This window comes from Eschscholzia californica, unplaced genomic scaffold (assembly GCF_041429995.1).
Source record: "Eschscholzia californica isolate CP2 unplaced genomic scaffold, dmEscCali1.0.p SCAF_6, whole genome shotgun sequence".
In the NCBI taxonomy this organism is placed as follows: domain Eukaryota; kingdom Viridiplantae; phylum Streptophyta; class Magnoliopsida; order Ranunculales; family Papaveraceae; genus Eschscholzia; species Eschscholzia californica.
Window position 1 is genome coordinate 42650994 of NW_028238483.1, and position 14991 is coordinate 42665984.

General features: G+C 35.1%; 1 protein-coding gene across 2 annotated transcripts; it reads left to right on the forward strand.

Annotated features, from left to right (window-relative positions):
- The first annotated feature begins 8409 nt into the window (after positions 1 to 8409).
- On the forward strand, positions 8410 to 14851 carry LOC147535207 (agamous-like MADS-box protein MADS3). Of its 2 annotated transcripts, none has more exons than XM_086646585.1 (8): positions 8410 to 9259; positions 12070 to 12148; positions 12721 to 12782; positions 12915 to 13014; positions 13180 to 13221; positions 13585 to 13626; positions 13742 to 13875; positions 14435 to 14851. In XM_086646585.1, the coding sequence occupies exons 1-8, from the start codon at positions 9075 to 9077 to the stop codon at positions 14526 to 14528; spliced, it is 738 nt and encodes a 245-aa protein (XP_086502711.1). In that variant the 5' UTR covers positions 8410 to 9074; the 3' UTR covers positions 14529 to 14851. The 2 variants fall into 2 exon arrangements, with proteins under 2 accessions (XP_086502711.1, XP_086502710.1); XM_086646584.1 differs by having other exon boundaries at positions 8499 to 9265.
- The last annotated feature ends 140 nt before the right edge of the window (positions 14852 to 14991 follow it).

The following is a 14991-nucleotide window of genomic DNA, read 5'->3' on the forward strand; positions in this document are numbered from 1 at the left end:
TGTACACCAATTTTAATAAATTGCCCGGTCAAATCCCCCCCAATTATCTTATGGGACATAAAATTCTACAGCCCGACTGATCCGACTTGATGACGGACTAGAGAGTAAACCCGCGGTAACTTGACACACTATCCCCTGCCGTAGATATATGGATATATCCTGATCCACTAATGATTTTAAGTGATTGCATTTCATAGTTTCCCCTCACAAGATTTGAAATCTACATTTTTCTCTCTTCTCATCAACTTGCATGAATGACCTCCAATGAAATATCAAATCAACTACTAGATATTACTAATCAAACTGATCCTTTTATAAGATCAACCAAGAAATGAGCCAAAAACAGACATGAATAGCTAGGTCTGTGACTAGTGGACCCATATATTCTATGTTAGGTCAAATTATAGATGAGTGAGTGCATTATATATTGGTCTATTAGGGTTTCCCATTTCATTCATTGTAGTGTTATGTACTTTTTCTTCCCTTTAACAAGAAAGCTATGTGGGTAGAGCACTCTCTTCTTCAACCAAAGATTAGAAAGAAGAAATGAGAGTGGAGTTGATGTGATTGAGAAATTACATTCAACCCACCACTCCATGAAAAAAAAAAAATAGTAATTTTACTCTAAAATGGAAACCCTAATTTCAACTTTTTTTCATTTTGGATATATCTTGGGCTCTTCTTAAATTTGGACAATAAGTATTGTCTTTATTAAACAGTGTTTTAGTACTTGTTGAAATATGTTTATGTGGTTCATGAAGAAGATGAATAGTGGTGTTTGAGGGCCCTTTATCTTCCATTCTTGCTTTTCTTGCTTGGTTTCTTTCTTAGTTTCAAACTTTCATGGAGCAAATGTTTGTGGGAGTGTTGTAAAAATTGACAAGTATCTAGCTAACTATGATGGGTGCATATAAAAATTGCATTAAGTGTCGTAAAAATTGCTTACGAAACAATTAATGTGGTATTCAGGGGAAAATTGTGTGCACAAATCAAAACTCTACGACTAAAATAAATTTAAAGGGAAAACATTGTCAAAATTCTTTCTTTTTGTTAAAAGGTTAATACTCCTAGTACTAAATATTTTTTTATAAAAAAGATCATCAATTTCTTTATGCTTTGGTTGTTAGGAGTTTGCACATAGTAAGGTATTACCTGTTCACACATAGTATTTGAGGTTGGTACAATATAAATTTTGAACAAGTTGATATGTATAATGTAAGGTTCCCTAGAATATTTGAGGGGTTTGTATAGAAAAAGTTTGTATAAAATTTACATGGTAACTTAGTAAAAGGTTTGAAAATGGCTAGCTAGCTTGTAACTTTTCTAAAAAAAAATGGGATAAAAGTAAGAAGGAAGTGAATTGGATCATTTACTTAAAAATAGTACTTGGTAGTGGGTATATATAATGGACCACCAAATGAAGCAAAACTGTTAAATTTGGTAGCTGAAATGAAATACTTCTCCTCTTTCACATGATCAACTTCTCAACTTTACCTTTTCCACCTTTCATTTTTCAAATCTCTTTCTTTCTCAAATGCCTTAAAAAGGATAAAAGAATAAGACCCCCCTAAATAGAGTTAAATACCAAACACACCCTTACTCTACAAGAATATCCAAATATGTCTATGTCATTAATTCTCATTTACTTAATTTGGGTAAATGACAATTTGCCCTATATTTTTTCTGAAATGAAAGAGAGACCTAAAGCTTTCAATACACCTGTCTCCTTTCAAAATGCATTTTAGGTTAGGAGTGATTGATAATGGAGGGCATCTTTGCCAATTTAAAATACTTCAATAGTTTTCTCTATTATTCAAGTGTTGGGATGTTTTTAGACCTAATAATCTTCAATCTAGCCTCCTTTGATGAACATGAATATTTTTGGCAACGGTTGCCTCTCTTTTGGCAATGGTCCTAAACTGTTGGCATTTGTAATCCATGTTTAGGGTTATTTCCCAAATAGCTCTCAACTTTATGACTAGCTTCTTGCCTAGCCCCTTATTTTATCAAAAATATCTGGATGACTCCCTTTTTCAGTTACTGTTATAACTCCGTTAACTAGTCATCACCTTTCTCTCCTCCATCTCATCACCTCTTTCTGCCACCCCATCTTCTCGCCACCTCATCGTCTTCACCGGCGAAGGTCGTCGACCAGCCAATTTTCCGGCCGACAACCTTCAAACATTAAAAAAAAATTCTCTCTCTAAAAACTCCGGTGACGGAGTTTTCCTTCGCTGGAAGACTGGTTCACCAGATCTGGTCGCAGACCATTGAAGGTCTGTCGAACAGACCTTCAATGGTCTGTTCGAACCAGACCTCCGGCGAAGGAATACCCTTTCGTCGGAGTGTTTAGAAAGAGAAGAATTTTTTTTCTTTTTTATGTTTGAAGGTCACCGACCGGAAAATGGGCCGACTAGCGACCTTTGCCGATGAAGACGATGAGATGGCAGAGAGGTGATGAGATGGAGGAGAGAGAGGTGATGACTAGTTAACGGAGTTATAGCGGTAACTGAAAAATGGGTCTATCTGAATATTTTTGATAAAGTAGAGGGCTAGGCAGGAAGTTGGTCATAAAATTGAGGGTTATTTAAAAAATAATCTTAAAAAGTAAAATAAATGTATACAAACAGTAAAAAATATATATTTTATAAAAGATTAGAAATATGATTTTGATTGAATTCAGGAAGTCGAGAGTGATATCATGTATATAGTTGAGATTAGACATTTTCTTGGGAAGAGAGAGAGAGAGAAAGAAAGAAAGACATCTAATGAGACTGTGGTGTAACAATTGTTTTGAGAGACAGAGAAAGAGACGCCGCCTGATTCACTGTTGCAATAGTATTGACTATTGACTTTGACGGATATGTGTCCATCGACATCCTCAGCTTTCTTCCTAAACACTTAAACCCCACTTTTTTTTTTTTTTGTTGAACTCACTTAAACCCCACTTAATCTACACATTATAAATTTAACAAACACCCCTAAATTGATTTGTTTGCCTTTTTTATTGGGGACCTATCCTTTCTTTAGAACGGTTGCTTTCATTAGATAATGTCATCAAATTTATGTGTGACAACTCAATTTTGATGATGGAATTTTTTGTTAAAATAATTAAATTTTATGTGACGGTCGTAGTCTTATCAGTTAACGATTGTCTCCTCTTTAGACATCACACATAGGTATGGGCTTTTGTTCTTGACAAACAACCTAAAAGACCTCGACGTGGGCGAAGACATATGATTCGCGCGACCATCAGAATACATAACGATACCGTGGACCACGCACAATGATCTTGTCTTCACTTAGCCACCACCTGTCGTGGTCTGAGGTTTTATTCCACATTGGAGGCCTCGGCAATAACAAAAGTCCATGATAAACCACAAAAAAGTTCATTCTTTCATCAGAGACCTCGTGATAAACCATTAATAACTTTCTCGTTGGGGCTCCCCGCACTGGAAAAATGCTATAACGATAGGGAACTGACCACTAGTTATGAAGCTCCAATACACTAGTTATGAAGCTCCAATAAGGTATCGAGAGGGCTATGACCAGTCAGGTGCTTAGCAATTTCCCCTTTTTGTAAAAAACCCCTCTTCCTATTGAGGGGGTTGAGGTGAGAAATGGCTGGATGAACCAATATGTTCGCTATTATCTTCTTTTTCACCTCTTATCGCTTCTTTTCTTCCCATCTCCGTGCTCTCTCAAGTCTTTTCTCTTCCCTCGAACCCTAAAAACGGCTCGATAGCCTCTTATCTTTCTGATATTGTTTTTCACATTTTTATCTCCTCTCTCTTCCTTCACAAATCACATTAATGAGTTTCCTACAGAGTAACCATTTCGAAGTGGGAATCCCCCCTTCATTAGTATGGAGGGAGGATGTTACTTGTCATATCTTAGATGTCAATCTCTAATATATCTTTAATTGATGGATATTGTTTATGTTTGGGTCTCATGGTTGGACCTCGATCGATCTTATTTCAATCCTTAAATATATTTCAACAGATTAAGCGACAACCTATCAAAGAGGCAAAAATGATCCCCTCAATCAAAGTTCACTTTTATATAGATTTCAGAGTACTTTTTTTTTGTTAACGACTCACATTGTTTTAATAGAGGACTAAAAACTTCAACATGGAAAACGAAACCCCCCAAAAGATGTGGACCTCAATAAATGTTACCACCCTTAGATTTCTAAAATTAAGGGTTGTGATCATTTATAGTTCTATTTCTAAATTGAAATAAAGCTATCTAAAAGAGAAACCAAAACTTACCTATGGAATCCAGTACTTCTATCTCTACAAATGTATAGATATACATATTGCAGCAAGTCATGAAAAAGGGTGATGAAAGGTGAATCCTTATTGGCAAAACCTATAATTGGGTACAAGAATGATTTTGAAAGAGAAGGAACAACCAATGGGTTCATAAATAAGTATTGTCTCTTTCTTTCTCTAAAAATAATTAGGGTACTTCTACAATTATTTCTTTTCACTTTCTATATTTCTCTCTCTAGCATGCAATAGGGTTTAATGTAAGGGTGAGTTAGGGCTTTTGGTAGTAGTGGTCCAAGCAATTGATGTTTAGAGGAATTGCAGGATGGAAAATGACATTGAGGCCATTAGTGTTAAGTTATTTTGTTTTTGTGATCCAAGGATTAAATTGTGAAAATGTGTAAGAATTCCTATTGAGGGAAATTTCATTACATATATTTTAAATTTTACACAAGTAAACATCTTATTTATCTTTTTTTTTTAAAGATGTGACACTATTTACTTAATCGAGATCCACATGGTTTTTAACATCTTCTAATTTATTAACAAATGTTTCCAAAACAACCTACTCAACATTCGATGTGACAATCTAACGTATCTACTGGGGATATTAGGCATGATTTTGCCTTCAGGTATAACTAGTACACGATTTTCTTAGCACGAGTGTACGAGCACATAAAAAAAGCTTTGAGAAACACTGAAGATGTCCTTGCATTCACAGATGTTCTTCAAGAGCGACAGATGCGTATCAATCACATACTACCCTTAGAGTTGATTAGACGTTCCGATCTGGTATTAATTACGACCACCCAACATAACCCTATACAAAATGAGCTCATGTCAATTTTGTCTATGGTTCAACCTCTTCTCCCAAACCCCATCAGGCAGAGGGGTTTGGTACTTGTTTCATATTTGCAAGTCTAAGATTGGGAATGCTCTTTCTTTTTTTTTTTGTTAAAGAGATTGGGAATGCTCTTGGAACTCATTCTAGCAATGTCACACCATATTTGCAAGTCTAAGAGTGAGGAAGTAAGGAGGTCTTCAAAGTTATATTCACCACATAAATTTTCAGAAAACTCTTCCATAACTTTCTAGTAAAATGTAGTATATGATTGATAAGACAAATGATAAAATCAACTATTAAACATACCTACCTTAATGGGTATCCTATCCAATATCTATGATTTATATTAGATGTACAAACCATAGCTTTCTCAAATCCTATTTGAAGGTCATAAGTTTGATACTTACTTGGTGGTACTAGACAGGATCTTTTCAAATCTAAAGAGATAGAACTAGAAAATTACACATTCAAACTTTTTAGTATAAGATGCTAAGAAAAAATAAGTTCATATGTAAAAAAAGGGTTTTTTCAATACTTTCATCAACCTTCAAATTGCAGTTGTTTTGTTAAATTTAGGAATTAAGAATTGTGCTCTTAGGTCTAGAGTAAATGGATATGAGGAAGAGAAGGTGGGATTTGGGTATAGCATTTATTCCCCAAATTTACACCTTATATTGATATGTCTTTAGTTCTAAAGTATAAAAGGATAATGAAGTAGGAGTACCTTTTTCAGTACATCTTACACAATCAATCTCTTTATGCACCTTTTTATCATGGTGATCGATCACCTATGGTTTAGTACTATGTTTTTCATTTGACTGGATGAAGTAATATAATTTCTAAAATGTATCATTAAGTAGAGTGAAAAGGAAGAAAGAAGAGGATGAGAATTATTATAATTTAACTAAGGATTTGATATTTTCTCTTAAAGAAGTTTTTGAGCTTATAAATGACTTCTCCGTTGATATGATCGTGTCAGCACATGCATTTCACCCTCACGAAAAGGGATATATATTTGAGATGGTAACATCGTTTGAGAGGGAGAATGCAGAGTCGGAAATATATGGGTAATCGAGTTCAAACCTTAGTAAAGTTTGAGGAATATTGTGTAGTTCGTGGGACACTAACTTGGAACAAAAATATTTACTAATCGAGTCCGGACCCAATAGGCAAAACTAAGGATAATGTTGCTACCTCCTAAAACTAGAGTCATTAGAAATGATGTCATAGTCAAAGATTGCTCGTCTATAATTGTAGACAGATGTAATAGTCTTTAGTTCATCGCCGGAGAATATATTTATAAACTCAAGCTTAACGAGTAAGCAATTAAGCCGCTTCGGTGGACTCGTGGAGTCTGTGAGAATAGTCCCACATTAGACAATGGGATTCTAGTAACCAAGAATACAAGGTCAAGGTCCTCTCCACTCATTGCCAATTGGTTTTCAGTTGGATGACCACAAACTTAACATGGTATCAGAGCTAGGCCCACACGTGATAGGTAAAAAGCCACACGTGCTCCACGTCGCCCGAAGAAATACACGTGTTAGGGTCAAAGAACCCTACACGTGAGGGGGCGTGTGAGAATAGTCCCACATTGGACAATGGGATTCTAGTAACCAAGAATATAAGGTCAAGGTCCTCTCCACTCATTGCCAATTGGTTTTGAGTTGGATGGCCATAAACTCAACAGAGTCTTCACCAAGAATGAAACTCTACGATCAGAAATATGTCGTTCTTTTCCTTGCTTTTTTTTTTTAACTAGTACAAAATATAATCTTAGATCAAATTCATAGTTAAGTTTTTTGACGGAAGTGGTCATCCTACATCATTGTTTCCGAGACTTGAGAATAATCGTACACGTAAAATGTTGATGACGAACAACAATAGTATAATTAGGGTTTAGGATGCAAAACCGAGTGCAGAAATAGGATCAGAATGGAATGAAAAATAAGAGTAAAATCATCAAGTAAAAATTTATGAGTAAAAGAGGAAAAGAAGACAAGGCACTGTTTTCCCACTGTATTTTCTCAGGGAAACTAATACGATACGACACCTTATCCGGATATTTGTGTATTGCTCAGGAATGTCTGTGTCGGCCTGTTTATTAAGAAGGGCATAAATGTCATTTTCAATGTAAATAACGTCTTCAACAACTTGTTCTCCAAGAAGATCCCATTTTAGTGATAGATAGAGCAGATCTACAGAGAGACAGACACTTTAGAGAGAGAGAGAGAGAGAGAGAGAGAGAGAGAGAGAGAGATAGTGATGAAGGGTGATGTTTTATGGAATATGGATAAGAAAAAAAAATAAAAATAAATGTGAAGGACAATAGAGATGCCTAATGAAAAAAGGTTTATTCTATTTTGGCCCCTGAAATATGAACAACCGCCAAATGATCAGCTTTCGCGATGACCCGTTCTATTCAAAATTCCGTTGGTCAACTTTAACGGTTGTATTTCATTTACTTCTTAACCTTCCTTTCAAAAGTAATTTCTTTGATGTTCTATATCTAGTTCTTCGTCGGAGAAGGGGTGGTTTTCTTTCTCTTCTCTTTCCCCCACCACCATCAGTACTATTGGCAGACCACCAATACTCCCATGTACTATTGGCAGACCACCAATACTCCCATGTCCTTTAATATCATATCTCTTCCCTCCCCTTTTGTGTGATTTTCTATCTTTAGAAGAAATACAACAATTAAGAAGAGTTTAAGTAAGAAGTCAGAGACAATAAAAGATAGAGAGACAAAAAGAAAAATGATGATAAATAAATAGTGGTGGTGGTGGTAAAAAGATAGACAGACAGAGAAAGAAGGCAATTTTCTTTTCTTTTTTGATGAAGGGTCGTCAGTCTGTCTGCTGACTGCCCATTCTTCGACGGAGAAAGAGAGGTAGGTCATGGAGTTAAATAATATTGAAAGGAATGTCAAAGAAGAAGGGAAAAAAAAGTAAATGTTACTAAAGTAAAATTGAAAAACTGAGAGATTTTGGAAGCAAAAGTTATAGAAGAACCTCTTTCGTGATTCCGTGGGAGATCGCCTCCTTATAATACAAGGGGCATTTTGATCTTTTGACCTAGAGAAAAATACCCTTAGTTTTGAAAACTGGCATCATTAAAGGTCCATTTGGTGAGTTATTATATCTTAAGGGGGCAAATGTAATTAAGTAGAGGGTTTAATGACAGTTAGTGGAAGTTAAGTGGACTTATGAACCAAGAATGAAAGATGGATCATTTGACAAGCAAATAATAAAAAAAAGCAAATATCTAAGCGTAGGATGATCGACACGTATCCACTGTCACTTACCACCACACATTAATTACCAACAGTCTCACTTTTTTTTTCTCTCTCTAAAACAAAAACCCTATTTGAGATTTGTTTCCTTGTCTGGAATCTGTATGAGTTCAGTTACTGTAGAGAGAGAGAGAGAGAGAGGAGGAGTTTCACAAAAAAGAAAGGAGTAGAAAAGAAAAAGAGGAATTAAGGGTTTCTATTTTGTTATAAGAGAGAGAGAGAGAGAGAGAGAGGATCCAGTGAGGTTTTAAATTTGGGTGGGTTTTTATCATCATCAACTACATTTTCATTCTAGCTATCACACTTTTAGCCACAAGTGATCAACAAGGAATTATCAGTAGTACTACTACTACTTACTTGCAGTTTTGTTAGTTCTTCTTTCCTATACAAAATTTCCAATACCCTTTTTCTAATAAATAAATAACACCAAGTAATCTTACCCTAAAAAGCTCAAATCTCTTCTCATCATTTTCTCTCACTAAGAAAAAAAAAATACTAGAAAGAAGAAACACCCCACCACTTGTAAGCAGGCCATTTATTTATAGGTATGACTATCTAGTAGTAGTGACTATATATTAGTGAGAGATATAGAGAGAGAGAGGGTATTGTTCTTGTTGTTCTTTGGGTTTTTTAGAGAGAGAGAGAGAGAAAAGGAGAGAGAAAAAAAATGGGAAGAGGAAGAGTTGAACTGAAAAGGATAGAGAACAAGATCAATCGTCAAGTAACATTTTCAAAAAGAAGGAATGGTTTGTTGAAGAAAGCTTATGAACTTTCAGTATTATGTGATGCTGAAGTTGGACTTATCATTTTCTCTAGTCGTGGAAAGCTCTATGAGTTTGCTAGTGCCGGCGGGTATGGGTATAGTACTCTAATACATACACACACACACTCTCTCTACTTTCTCTCTCTCTAGTTTCTCTCTCTAGTTTATGATCTCTTGACCTAGGCCCTTCTTTATGATCTAAAAAAACTGATAATAAGTTTTTGATCTGTTGTTGTTTCTTCTTTGAATTATTAACTTATAAGAATGCGATTGTTCAAAGAAAGTAGTTCTATATGCTTTATCTCTCTCTCTCTAGAATGGGGATTAATCTAGACTGAGAGTACTTCTCTCTTTCTCTCTCTCTCTCTCTAAGTTTTGGGTACTTGTATTTTTCATTGTATTGCATGATCTGTTGTTGTTGGTGGTGGTGTGAAGAAGAGTGAAAGTGAACTTTCTCTCTCTAAGATACGTCATGAGTTGTGTCTATCTAGGTTGAAAAAAGAAACCTAATTAAAGACAGCAAGTTTCTTTCTTTCTTTCTTTCTTTCTTAGTGAAAGATTTGAGAGTTTTTGATGATCTAGCTAGCAGCTTTGACGGTCTTCTTCTTCTCTTTCTTTATTTCTTTCAATCAATTATGATGATCATCGATTTAAGATCTTCAATGGCGTTCAGACACGTTTCTTCATGTCTCTTCTATCTTTCTCTCTCTTTACTTCAGGTAATTTGTACGGATGGCATACGAGGAAAGAACTCTCCCTTCGGACCGATGATTTGTTCTCTCTTTGATCCACTAGTCAACTCCTCCTCTATCTTTCTCTCTCTCTCTCTCTCTCTCTCTACTTTCTACTTTCTCTTTCTCTCTAGGGTTTTGTTTGAAGAAATTAAAAAATCACAATACCCATCAATCTTTAACCTCAGATGAATGAATGATAGTAACTGTCATTTTAATATATATAACAAAGCTAGGGAGGGAGGGAGGGGCATTTTTTCTTCTTCTGAAATTCTCTCTCTTTATGTTTTTCATGATTTCTTTGTTTAAACAACAACAATCTCATCAAACCTGACCTGGATGATAAAGTGATCTGGTTTCAAAACAACCTGCAACTTAAGACCAATCTGACGACTGTCCTTATGTTTTGCTGAGGTCCAAGCTTCACGACAACTTCCTTAATTCTTCTACCTACTCTCTCCTCTTTCTCTCTCTCTTTAAAATCTCCCACTCTCTCTCTCACTCTCTCTATATGAATCATCAACCTTGCCTCCTCAGAATGAATGAATCATCTTTTTTCTTTTGCCTTCAGTTTACCACAAACCCTTTTTCTTGTTTTCTTTGTTTTAAACTATTTTCTAAGATCTAGTTTAAGTTTTACTGGTCAAAATCTGTCGTTGTAAAATGCAAACTTTGGGTTCAATAAATGAACTGTTAACTTGTATAGAAGGGACAATAGAGGAATAGAGCTTAATGGGGTTCAGGGCTTGGTTGCTAGGTTAAAGATGCTGTTAGTAATTTACAAGTCCATGCCTAGCTGCTAACTACAATCTTGTATGGAGGTCTTACTTCTTTGTCATCGACGACTAACCAACCATCTAGAAACCTGAATATAATCATGTGAACAATTTGTGTCTTCATTATCATGATGTGAAATATCTGTTTTGAGTTCTAGTTTGGGTTATATAGAGAAGAATGAATGTATATATGTTTCACTTAAAATGTTTCATACTACCAACACTCATCGCCTTACCTTCAAATGTATGAATTTGTGTATCGGGAACATCCTAATTTGTAGTTGGTAATTCTAGTTTATGTTGGTCAAGAGTTCTTCCGTGAAAGGTTGGGTATATCAGCCAAACTCATAGCATTTAAGCCCTGAGACACCAGGAAAGATCGAGATTCCATAAGCGAACTGAGGGGAATAGAAGTACAGAAAAAAGACAGTGATTTTCTACTAAATAGTATTTTCGGCTCAGTGAGTGTTTCCTTCAGTGATGAACCGTTGGCACCAGTCTACATTTTCTTTTTATCTGTGGAGCCGTGGAGGGGAGAGAAAGAGGAAGCGACTTTAACCAAGGAATGCTCTTTAGTGTAGTTTCCGACCGAGTAATATATGTATTTCAATGATTACTGTGCTTAAAACTTATGTTTCTTCTCGATCACTTTTCTCATATTTCAGGCCAAGAACTATTCTGCAAGGACATGTGTATCAATATCTACTAAATTTGATACAAAAAAAAAAGTTTCTCTTTTCCATAACCATTTTGTTCTCTGCTAGAAGACTTCACTTCTTTTAAAAAACATGGCACTTTAAAATTATATTTTAGAAGTTTGAAGCAAAGGAAAAGAAACTTTTGGGTGAACTCCCTCTTAGATCACTTTCTCAAAATCTTTGTTTGCTTTGGACTTTGATTTTAACAATATTGAGCTTTGAAGTTACTAGTCTTTTGCTTCATACTTGAATATGGGTCATTGTTGCAAATTGTTTTATGGAAAATTGTATTCTTACTTGTCTTAGTGAATTTCTTAAGCTATTGTAAGTTATTAATTACAAACTCACACTAGTTACTTTTGATTATTCAAACTTTTCCCCTTAAAGTTATTTTTCTCAAGTCTTTTGGGTTCTTTCATTCACTAATGTAGAATTAAGGAGCTTCTACTATGTAATTTAGTAGATTAGAGTTGAATATAATAAATTAATAAAGATTTTATAGTTTACTGAAAATAATTTTGCGAAAATATTTTGGTTCCTTATCTTATAGTTTGAGACTTTGGAAGATAGGATCATCTATGAAATTCCATATTGACTTCGGTTTATAGGTTCATTCACTTGACTCTAATGAGTCTTGAACATCAATAGTATTTTGATTTAATCCGTCTGACTCAGTTTTTTTTTACGTTTTCAGTATGAGCAAAACTCTGGAGCGATACCAACGAAGCTCTTATGCTCCTCAAGACAACAGTGCTGCCGAGCGCGAAGCACAGGTTTGCCTTTTCCGACGTTATTGTAACAAATATAGATTGCAAATATACGGTCGTTACTCGCCTTTACCTACCAAGTGTCAGAATGTCTGCTTAACAATGAAATAGAACCTGTTGAGTTGCTCAAGTCATTGTGAAATGGAAGTTTTACAGATTGGCTTGTCATTTAAGTTTGATTGGGTTCCATGATTGATCTGGTGGAGAAGCCTTGTATGGTCTGAGGGAGGCTCATGCTCATGCCGAGGAAAACCTTATATCATGTGGAACTAGACTAGTGAACATTCTTTATGGTGTGTTAGACAATATGGAGATGGGTGTCACATGAAGGTTTATGTTAGTTGTTAAATCAAAGACATTTTGCTGATAGGGAGACGACGTTACATCGAAGTGTATGTTACGTAATAATCTAGGAAGCTAAACGCTAATAGTGTCTATTTAATGTGTCTAAAAGTTTAAGAGTATGGATCTAGTAAGACAACATGTCGACTCACTATGGACTTATGGCTTCCTTAATGTGCTAATATCTGTTTGCTTCTTCATTGACATTTCGCCATTTGTTTTGGTTATTCATGAAGAGTTGGTACCAAGAGGTTGCAAAGCTGAAGGCAAAATATGAATCCCTACAACGCTCCCAAAGGTTAACTTTGTTTACCTATCTATTTATACGGTTTAGGGTTATAGATATCTTCACGACAAAAATAAGAAAGTACTTTTATTTGGAATCAACTAATTAAGTATGTCAAAAATATTTTACATTTGATATGTGTAGGCATTTGCTTGGGGAAGATCTTGGACCACTTAGTGTGAAAGAGTTGCAAAATCTTGAGAAACAGCTTGAAGGAGCTCTTGCACAAGCTAGGCAAAGAAAGGTGTGTTTCCTATCGTTTTAAAATGGTTAAATCAACCGAATATGATTTTACTTTTGTTGTCAAAAACAATGACCTTAGTAGATAAAACTAGTCTTATTATGTTCATTGGGGTGCAAAATTGAACACTAAAATCTACAATATTTTCAATACAATCCTTAAATGCAGACACAAATTATGATGGATCAGATGGAGGAACTCCGTAGAAAGGTACGAAAGTCTTAAATTTCTGACAAACTTGGTTATTTGTCACAACTAATACTAAATGAATCATAACTGGCTTCTACAAAAAGAAACACAAAGATTTGAAAGTCGCCTAGTTATTGATTTACGAATTTTCAAGTATAATGTTTGCAAACTGTGATATGGTAACTTCTAACAATGTGGAAAAAGTGACAACCGTTTTTGGTACTTATTCAATCTCATGGTTCTGTCAAAACTTACATTTATAACGGGTATACGCGAGATATTAGTTTCTTTTTCATTTTCTATTTTTATCTTCCATCCATATTTTTCTTATTGTTTCGTCTCTAAACACTATCAATATGGTGAACTATGGACGTACGCTATCAGGAACGTCATCTTGGAGATCTAAACAAACAGCTCAAAAGTAAGGTACGGTGATTGCGCTAAGTACTAGAAAATAATGTTTATAGTGATCGAAGCTGCTTACTCGTGTGCTTATATGAGAGAATTTTGATAACGATTTTATGTCTGAATCGATCTTCAGCTTGAGGCAGAAGGATCTTTCAGAGCAATTCAGTGTTCAACCACATGGGATTCAACTACTTTGGCTCCAAACAGCTTTGCTGGGCATCCTTGTCAATCAAACTCCATGGAATGTGAACCAACCTTGCAAATTGGGTAAAGTCTCCTTTTTTTACTTGGTATTTTCTGTTTTCTACTTTCCTTTTCTTCTTCCATTTCTTTGTCTAAAAACAGTAGAGAAGAGTAATCTTATTTGGCTTTCACCATGTTTAGATGGCTAAAATTTCTATAGCAACCACATTGTCTCTGACTCAGGCACCACCACCCATATCAACTCAAACCAATGTCACATTACAAGATTTTCTCTTGGCATGAGTCTGCAGTAGATTGCCCCAAGTTTCTCAAGCTAACCCTAGGCATCAAATCCAACCAAAAGACCTAAACAATATGCAAGAAAAGGCGCTACTCTGAAAATAAAGTCTTCCTAGACAATGTGGGACTAACTGCAGGGAACAAGATCCTTCCACCCATAAGCTCACATGGTTGGATATCCAATTTTACTTGATCCTACATACATACTTTTAGTTGTAATCCATGGAAGCAAAAAACTTGAAACAAACAAGAAACCTCTTTGTAGTTAATCTTCTTATATGGACTAAGAGATGAGTAAAAATGGCAGGAGTTCTGAGATTTTTTTTTAACGTCGAAATTACAGGTACCATCAGCACTATGTTCAACAGGAAGGAGCAAACGTGGCTAGGAGCAGCGGTGGTGGCGAGAGCAACTTCATGCAAGGGTGGGTCCTTTGAACCATGATCTTGTGTGGTTGCATCTGGTTCCTGAGTTTGAGCATGAAAAAGCATAAACTTATTTAGTTTATATAGTCTCTTTGATTTGACCATTATAATGGTTTAAGTTATTATTAACTACTATGTTTTATGCAAAAACAAACCCTTAAGAGTAAAACTATTTGCATAGAATTATATATGTGTGGCAGCCCTAAGGCAAGCTCCAAACTTCATATTTACTTTTGGTATGCTCATAAACTTTTTGGATATATATATATATATATATATATATATATATATATATATATATATATATATATTAGACATGCAAATGTATTTGTTAAATATTTTGATGGAAAAGTGTCTTAGATTACATAAATTTGTTAGTTTTTTTTTTTTGTTTGTTGAGACATAAATTGGTAGAGATTAAAATGTTGGCCTCAAATCACCCTATTTATTGTGGGCATCAATGAATGTTGAGGAT